General features: G+C 40.7%; 1 protein-coding gene across 1 annotated transcript in view; it reads left to right on the top strand.

Annotated features, from left to right (window-relative positions):
• LOC109975835 (matrilin-4-like) overlaps positions 1 to 3,010 on the top strand; it is a 19,892-nt gene extending 16,882 nt beyond the window's left edge. The window contains 2 exon segments of the mRNA XM_065955454.1: positions 221 to 323; positions 1,064 to 3,010. Of these exon segments, the coding sequence (XP_065811526.1) occupies positions 221 to 323; positions 1,064 to 1,124 (164 nt within the window). The 3' untranslated portion in view covers positions 1,125 to 3,010.
• Positions 3,011 to 9,331: the final 6,321 nt, after the last annotated feature.

A 9,331-nucleotide genomic window follows, 5' to 3' on the forward strand; every position in this document is an offset into this window, starting at 1 on the left:
GCTGGATCAAAAAAATCACATATAAAGACTTTAAAAAAGACATGAGATCTTTCTGTAGCAGCTGTTGACTGTGTCACAAAGAGTCGTACACCTGATCGTCTTTTGTTACATGAAATGTTTTAACACGATCTGTTTCCACTTTATGTCAGAATGTTCTCATCATATCTACACAATAAGAGTCAAACACTCAGACTCTGTCTGTCTGTCTGTCTGTGTGCAGAGGAGAGTCAGGGGGAGATCGAGGTGAAGGACCCCTGTGCCTGTGAGAGTCTGGTGGAGTTCCAGCAGGCCACCATGAGCAGCCTGGAGCAGATCACACAGAAACATATCCTTTAAAAAAACAACAGTCTGAAGTAAGCGACCTTCTGTCCAACACACAAGGTTTAAATAATTATTATTTATGTTTGTCATGAGAGTTTCTGCATGGGATCTTTGGTAGGAAAGAAAGGTTGACCACAGGCTAAGGTGGGGTGGGGGTTTCTTTCTCTGTTGAAATTAATTTGTTGATCGAGCAGCGAGGCTCAAAATCCATTCCAATCAAATCCAGCCCTGCTCAGAACAGGCTGTTTCTGTGTCTGTACCTTTAAATATGTAAATGAGCTGTCTGACCACGCCCCCTCTCTGGAAGGGCTTGGGTGTACTCGGTGCTTTCTCGCTCCATGTCCTATTGTTTACGGTGAGAAGGCAGACTCAGAGGGCAGAACAAACACCTAGCTGTGGGAGTGTCATCCACCTGGGGGAGGGGCTACTGCCCTTTGTGATGTCATGAAGGGAAAATCTCCAAATGGCCTGTTTGAGCACACATTTTCTGAAAAGTGGAGCAGGGGAAAGACGGAGAGGATGGACTTTTCTCATCTTTGGGGGGTTTGTAGACTAGAGACACATATTAGAGTTAGAGGAACAAACAGACTTTAATATGACAAATTAATGTGCTTTCTTTAAAATACTATATTATGTTCCAGAAAGTGCAAAATGAACAGGTTGACACAGAACAGACTGCATTTATATATCTAAACAGACTAACTTACATGTGTGTGTCAGTATTCCTCCTTAACGGTCCGATACTGGCCGGGATGGCGGCTCGTCTGGAGCAGCTGGAGAACCAGCTCCTCTCCAGGAAGTGATCACCGTCCGGACACCACAGAAGAAGAAAAAGAAGAACAGAACGAGGAGGAGGAGGGCACATCCTGGAAGCATTTAAAAAAAAAAAAAAGAGGATCAGAAACCCTCAAATCAACGACAACCAAAGAGTCTTTTTTCCACAGAGCCTCTTCATGAGGAGGACTTTTATTCTGAAAGTTTGTGTCGCAGAAACTTTTTTATCTAAAAGATTTTTATTCTTTTAATCTTCAAACACAACAACAGAAACACAAAGCAGCTTCTCCAGAACTAATCAATCGAATGTTTCTATAAGACAGAAGAATGTCACATCTTAAAGCTTCATCAGAAAATGTTTTTAACTTCTGGATTTTACAAACTACAGAAGCCCTGAGAGGACATTTTAACCCCGTCCTCCTGTGAGTCATTCTCTGTTGTTTTCTCACGATTTCACTGACTTATCTGGTTATTTGGGGATAACGACGCTGCTCTCTCTGTGATAATGAGTTGATCGTTTCGTTTTTTATTTTAGAGATCTTTTGTGTGAAGGAAAGCCAGCGTCGTCACCTCGAGATGACGACATGAATGAGTTAAAATCTGGAGAAAACAAACAGAGAATTGTTCACAATCACCTGAAAATGGAGTCAAATATTACATACTGATCGTAAGAAACACCCCCCCCCCCCCCCCTCCCCCCTGCACAGATTGAAGGATGAGTCCCGGAGGGGGGTGGGGGGGTCACCTCCATGTTGTTGATTCTCTCTCTGTGCATGAAGAGGATTCAAGGCTCTCTCTGTTAACGATCAAACTCTGATTCTCTCGAAGCGCCCGGTTTATACTTGATCTGTTTTGTACGGTTTGTTAAATATGATGTATTTATAGCACATGGTTCTTTTGTTTTTTTTTTAAAGTAGACTAGAAAAAGAGATTTACAAATGAAGTGTTGTTACCACTCCCCATATAGAATCAATCTTTTTTATAACAAATCTAAAACGAATCAGTCGAGGCTTTGCAGAGATGAAGAGGAAACACGTTTAGATTAAAGCACGACCGATAAATCAGCCGGCCGATATCAGCAATCCAGTTACTATCAGTATCGGTTGATTTTATCTCAGATATGCACCGATATTACTCGATTTATTCATCAGACAAATATCATTAAATTTGAGTTTCATTGTATTACACTAGCAGTTCTCTTCCACCAGCAGAGGGCGCTATAAAGATTACAACGAGCATCATCACTCTCCAGAGTGTCGAGCAGTGACGCACGTACACGCTCAGTTACTTTCCAGTCGAGTGACCATCTTGTCTTCATTGAACATCTTTTCCACAAGTGTTTGATAACTGAACTCAAGAAATGTGTAAATCTAAATCTCTACAGATCTAAAAAAGATATCGGCCGATATATCGGCATCGGCTTTCTCCCTCCCCAATATCGATTTCAGTATCGGCCCAAGAATAGTTTAGAAAACTACAAAAAAGGGAAGTTATTGAGTTTAAAGTCTCATATTTCACTAGCTGTGGTCTGTTGTCGATAAAGACAATGTGATGAATGAGACGATAGTTTTAGTTATTTTTACGCAGAACAACAAACATGATTTCTTCACTCTGCACTTTTTACGTGTTCTCTCAAACAAGGCGTCCTCACAGGGTCTGTATTTTCTCCCCGGCGGCCATGTTTTTCAGCCTCTATTGAGCATTCTGTAGTGAACCAGGAGGCCGTGCAGGGCACCGAGTGAACGACAGCAGACTGTTGTATAAAGAAACAAAAGACCACCACACATGTATCCCCCTTTATATTTGAATGCTTGTATGTTTTTGTATATTTTATAATAAAGTTACCTTTTTTGTATTTTTCTGATGACGCCCCGTGTAACAGCTCAGAGGGCAATAAAAGAGACAACTTTTCACAGCCCAGTGTTTCCTCGTTTCTGACCACAAAGAGTTTCCCTTTTTGGGTTTCATTTTTAAATTAGAACATTTTATTTAAAGGTCACATGTTCTCCTCCACTTCTTCAGTGTAAATAAGTCGTAGACGTGACGTCGAAGTAACGGCGCTACACAGTCCTCTATACGACGCTATAATGAGAATATGTGTGTTTGTATCAATGAATCTCAATGTGAACTAAAGAGAGGAGAAGAACATCCTGGAGAACAGGAAACATGCAGCAGCAGGTTGATTAGAGCACGGAGATGGTAGAGGTGGCGTGCAGACAGTCTATGGCCGTGCAGCGATCACAGGGAATAAAGGTCACCACCCCCTCCCACTGGCCCCTCCCACTGGCCCCTCCCACTGGCTCCTCCCACTGGCTCCAGGTGAATTCTCCTGATTATATCCTGCTGTGTTCTCACATCAGCTCACTCTGACTTTCTGCAGAATACATACGAGGAGGCTGGAGGAGAAACTCAGAGTGAAGAGAGAAACATTCAGATGTTTGAGTGATCACATGACGCTCAGAGTGAAGAGAGAAACATTCAGATGTTTGAGTGATCACATGACGCTCAGAGTGAAGAGAGAAACATTCAGATGTTTGAGTGATCACATGACGCTCAGAGTGAAGAGAGAAACATTCAGATGTTTGAGTGATCACATGACGCTCAGAGTGAAGAGAGAAACATTCAGATGTTTGAGTGATCACATGACACTCAGAGTGAAGAGAGAAACATTCAGATGTTTGAGTGATCACATGACGCTCAGAGTGAAGAGAGAAACATTCAGATGTTTGAGTGATCACATGACGCTCAGAGTGAAGAGAGAAACATTCAGATGTTTGAGTGATCACATGACGCTCAGAGTGAAGAGAGAAACATTCAGATGTTTGAGTGATCACATGACGCTCAGAGTGAAGAGAGAAACATTCAGATGTTTGAGTGATCACATGACACTCCTCCGGCAATTATCAGGCTTTTATTGCAAGTGTGACAGCCCTATCAGAGGGCAGAACAAACAGTGAGAAGAGTTTATTGAATTTCCAGGTATTAGAAATGAGGATACCTGTACCACCTCCACGCCCAACAGAGCGGGTGTGTGTGAGAACACTGTGTCAACAGAAAGAGCAGCTGGTGTATTTTCTGGGCGGATCCAGGTTTCAGAAAGGGCAAGTGCCTGAATGTCTGACATTTTTGCAAGTGCTTGGATGAATTCAGTTTTATTCACAGCAGATTGACAGTTCCAGAGGCCAAAAGTAAATGAACCCACCTAGCTGACAAGACCTTCCTAATTTTCAGATCAGAGCTTGTTCTGCTGCAGTTTCGGATTTTCGTGAAAACCCGACCCCAGATTTTCAGCTTGCTTCTCTTCAACAGAGGGTGTGACACGCGTCAACTGCCTCTCCTGTTGATGCTCAGAGAATGAAACTTAAGTGCTCAGTCCAAACAAAGCCTGACAACGACCCACTATCAATATCTACTCAAAGCAAGTTTCGATTCATCCACCTGGCTGACAAGACCTTCCTAGTTTTCAGATCAGTGCTACTGCAAACTTTTCATTTAAAGGTATAATATGTATCATTTATGACAATGTTTACATTCAAATATCTTGATGAGTTCTTACATTACCTCAAATATTTCCAACAGTTATCAAAGCCTGAGAAATCTGTTATTTTAGAGTTGTAACAAGACTCTGTCGAGGCAGCTGCCATGATGAGCCACCATGACAGACACGTGTGATCGTTGCCATGGGAGCAGAATATCAACAGAGGGCAGGCAGAGGTCACAGGATTAGGAGAATCATCAACAAATGCTTTATTGGAAAGAAGACAGATGGACTTTGTTTCTCTGACCTGGACTGTAAATGGTATCTTTACTACAGTACTATTATTAAAGCAGTAACAGATTATCTTATCAAAGAGAACTCTCCTCTCTCTTGAACCTTCTGTTTCACCTATCACTGAAACAAAAAGTTCTTTGGATTTACTTTATTTTAATGTGTTCAGTACATCTGTCCCACACGATCAGAATGTGTAGATCTGACGCCATTTTTCTCTCAACTTATTATTGTGCAGTGAGGTTACGTTTGACACCGAGGCTTTGAAGCGTGTGTCGAGTAGGAGGAGCATTTCTAGCCGAGGCCCCGTATCGAGGCTCGTGTCATTTTCAGAGAAGCGCGTCATTGATGACAAACGAGGCCTCGCTTCGAGTAGAACTACGTCATTGATTTGTTTGTGTTTCGGGTTGTCATGTCTCCTCGTGAGTTTGCGTTAGTTGGTTGTTGAGAGTTGGAGTTTTGGTTCTATCTTTTTGGAGAAATGGAGCCTGTGAGAAAGAGGAAAACGTCTCCTGTTCGGGAGCATTTTGAGTTATCATCTCCCAATAAGGTAAACGTTAAAAAAACATCAGTTCAGCGGTTCCAGGAACCAAACCCAAGCCTCTATGTTGATGTGACACTGCCATAACCATTCTGCTACAAAGCTTTCATGTATTGCCATGCTGAATCGCTTCTATTAGTTGTTACTATTTCTGTCACTATCATCATTATCTGTGTTCTTAATCGATGGCTTATTATTTTGATTTGAAGGTGAAGTGCTTAGTGTGCTTTAAGAAGCTTTCTTTCAATCTTCCTTTTTTCCTGGACTTGTAGTTAACATAGGTCCTCAAGCTTGTTGAACAATAGATACACTGTGTTAAATGAGGCTTCGAGTAATGAATCTATTTGCGATACAATTGGCTGGAAAGCCTCATTGCTTCACAAAGCCTCATTTCGCCATCACTATTATTGTGTGTCAAACCAAAGTATCTTAACCATGTTCGACAAAAGAATCGTTTTGATTAAACATGATATTTATTAGAAACATTGTGTAATGTTTAAATTTAATCATGTCCAGGAAACTTCAATTTCAACTGTTACTTCAACTTGATTTTTGAACGGTCATATTACTCAAATGTATTATGTTACTTTAAAGCAATTTCATCATGTCACTGGTTCCCATGCTGGGTTTATAAATGTAACTTGAATTTTTAAATTGAAGTCTATCCAAATGTAGTATAGACACAAGTTCAATGTTCAAGTGTTTGAAAATACAGTATTATAAATGCAATAAACACTTATTTGAATTCACAAAACAAGCAGAGTCAGAGTTCTGGTCTTAACTTTTTGCTGTAAGGATCGTGAAAACTTTAGTTAAACATACAGACTTGAGCCACAACAGTCAGTTCAGATGCAGTTCACTGATTTTAAAGATGAAAAAGGGACACTGTAGGCCCTGCATCAATAGAAACAGGAAAGCCGTACAGGTGGTAATGCCAAAGAGGCCTTTAGGAACAGGCAGTGAAGTCTCCGAAAGCGTCCTTTTATTAGACTCAGAGGATTTTCACCCTCCTGGAGAAGCCGGCATACGGCGAAACGTTGAGGACCTCTTTTAATCCCTTTATTTGTTTTATTTGTTTCATGACAACCTTTTTAAAGTGACTTTTTAAGTACCACAGATTGTTTTTAAACTACTTTACCTCACAGTGTGGTTATAACAGCGGGTTTTAAGTGGATGAAGCTCACACCATAACCGAAGGAGACCTGAAGCAACAACCACATAAATGCAGTGAGTGACAGCGAGTCTCTACCGTCTGCACGGATCTCCAAGGACACAAGGACTTTTATCCTGCTTTTTATCTGCTTTCACTGGCCCTACTGGTTTTATGGTTTGTATAACCGTGTGGAAGTGACGCGAGGAGGACACCCTCAGTCCCCCCTCCTCTTCTGCCGGGAAAGCCCTGCCTGTAGGCCTCCAGCAGTCCCCCGACCTGAGAGTTTTAGAGACTGGTTTTATTAATAATCCTTCATTGTTCTTCTTGTCCTTTTAGTCATGGCCATTCCTTTTACTCTACTCCTTTTACTTCCTTTATCTTTTTTCACATCCGCTGGGATTCCCCATCACAACTCCTCCAGCTCTTCAGCAATATGTCCATAACCCTTCCTAACAGTTTCACGCCACTGGCTGCTCCTCCAGGCCGGGCGACGAGGGGGAGCATCAAACACGGCTCCTCTGCCCTCCCACCTGGAGCGAGCGGCCCTTCACCACCAACACACACACAGCTCACACCAGAACTCCACTTACAAACCATGAAATACTTCAAACTCCTTCAGGCCACTCATCACTCAGAAATCCTCAATAACACATTCACTGCAGGTTCATTTCCACAGGGTTTGATGAAGAAGGTGAACCGCCTCACCTTATTCATCAAACCCTCCTCACCCAACAGTTTCACATTTGATGAGGTAAAACAGAACACAGACACATGGATGCAGAACAATATGGTAAGTCTCCGGGATGACAATGTTTACATTCAAATATCTTGATGAGTACTCCTACATTACCTAAAAATATTTCCAACAGTTATCAAAGCCTGAGAAATCTATAATTTTAGAGTTGTAACAAGATGTGTCTTGTTGATGCAGCTGCCATGTTGAGACGCCATGATGAGCCGCAATGACAGACACGTAAGGTTTATCGTTGCCATGGAAAGACCGCGCTGTAAGGAAGCGTGGGCTGCTACTGAAAGCTGCCGTACTGTTGCTGTTTGTGCTGCTGTGATTAAAACATCATGTAGATTATACTTGGATACATTAACTCGTCTATAAACATATTCTCTTCCTCAGGTCGGTTTTGCCTGGTTGTCATGACTATGGTCAACTCAGAGGTTATTTTCATCAGGGGTCGGGGGGCAGAGAGAATCTCTCCCATGATTCCCTGCCAGCCTCAACGTCATCTTTTGTTATTGTTTTGATTCAGAGCCCCCTGGTGGTGGAGTTTACAAACTGTGTGTTTAAATGTAAGGATTACAGGTAGGGGGAGGGGGCCCTACCTTGTGTTTAGTTTTTTGGGGCTCTGTTAGTTAAGCCCACTGCCTCATTAAAACGTAACAACATTCATTCTCTCTAATAGCCTCTTCCTGTACAGCTCAACATGTCCATTGCATTGCATGATCAAAGAGTGTCATCTAGTGGCCAAACACTATGTTTACAACTGCAACATTTATAGACAACATTCACAAATAAAATGGAATGCACAATACTAAGTGGACTTCTCATAAATGATATAAGTGACCACCTTCCTGTTTTTGCTGTTTTTCCAAATTTTTTAGACTACAGAATGACATCAAGTCGATCACATGCAAACTTGTTAGACTTAAAACACCAGACTACATTGCTGCCCTCAAGATGGACCTAGGGAAACAAAGTTGGAATGAGGTTTGTGCTAAGGATGACCCCAAGAAAGCTTATGAGATGTTCATGACCATACTAAATGCACTATATGGAAAAAACTGTCTGTTAAGAAAACATACAAACAAACAAAACTATGCTGACAAGCCATGGATTACTAAGGGGATAGAAAACGCATGCAAAAAGAAAAATGTATGATATGAGAGATATTTAAAGAAAGAACAAAAGACTTAGAAAACAAATATAAGACATGTAAAAATAAATGAATTAGCATCATGAGATCTAGCAAGAAAGAGCATTATTATAAGTTATTGGAGCAGAATAAGAATAACATACAAGGAACATGGAGAGTGCTAAACAGTATCATTAAAAACTGAAAAAGCAGATAGCCCTATTTACTTTGTAAACGATAACAACACAATGATAAATACAACAAAAAAAATCACCAACGAATTAAATCATTATTTTGTTAATGTTTTATACAATTTAGCAAATGCTATTGTAGAGCCGACAAATAAAGAGGGAGTAGATGAAGATATTGTTTATAAAAACTCTGACACCATCTTTATTAGTGGTGTTGATGAAAAGGAAATACTTGACATCACAAACAAATTTAGAACAAAAAGTCCACTGATTGCTCTGATATTGATACTGGTCCAAGCTATTCCCGGAGCAATACAAATTAGTGTCATCAGCAAACAAAACAAATTTTAACAATTTAGACACTCAACAGATATCATTTATGTACAGTATAAATAGTTTGGGGCCTAGCATTGAACCTTGTGGAACCCCGCAGGTAACTTTCAACATATCTGAGTCTACATTTTTTATTTGAACATATGATATCTATTGTTGAGGTAACTTTTTAACCATGCATGTGCTGTTCCTCTAACACCATATCTCTCCATATCGCTCTAGTTTTTTTCAAAAATAATCCATGATCAATTGTGTCAAATGCTTTTTTTAAATCTATAAATACCACCACACTATATTCCTTATTGTCAATTGCAGAAGATATCTCTTCTGCCAGTTCAATCACTGCCATGGAAGTGGACCTGTTCGTTCTAAATCCATATT

The sequence above is a fragment of the Labrus bergylta genome, chromosome 5 (assembly GCF_963930695.1).
Source record: "Labrus bergylta chromosome 5, fLabBer1.1, whole genome shotgun sequence".
Lineage (NCBI taxonomy): Eukaryota > Metazoa > Chordata > Actinopteri > Labriformes > Labridae > Labrus > Labrus bergylta.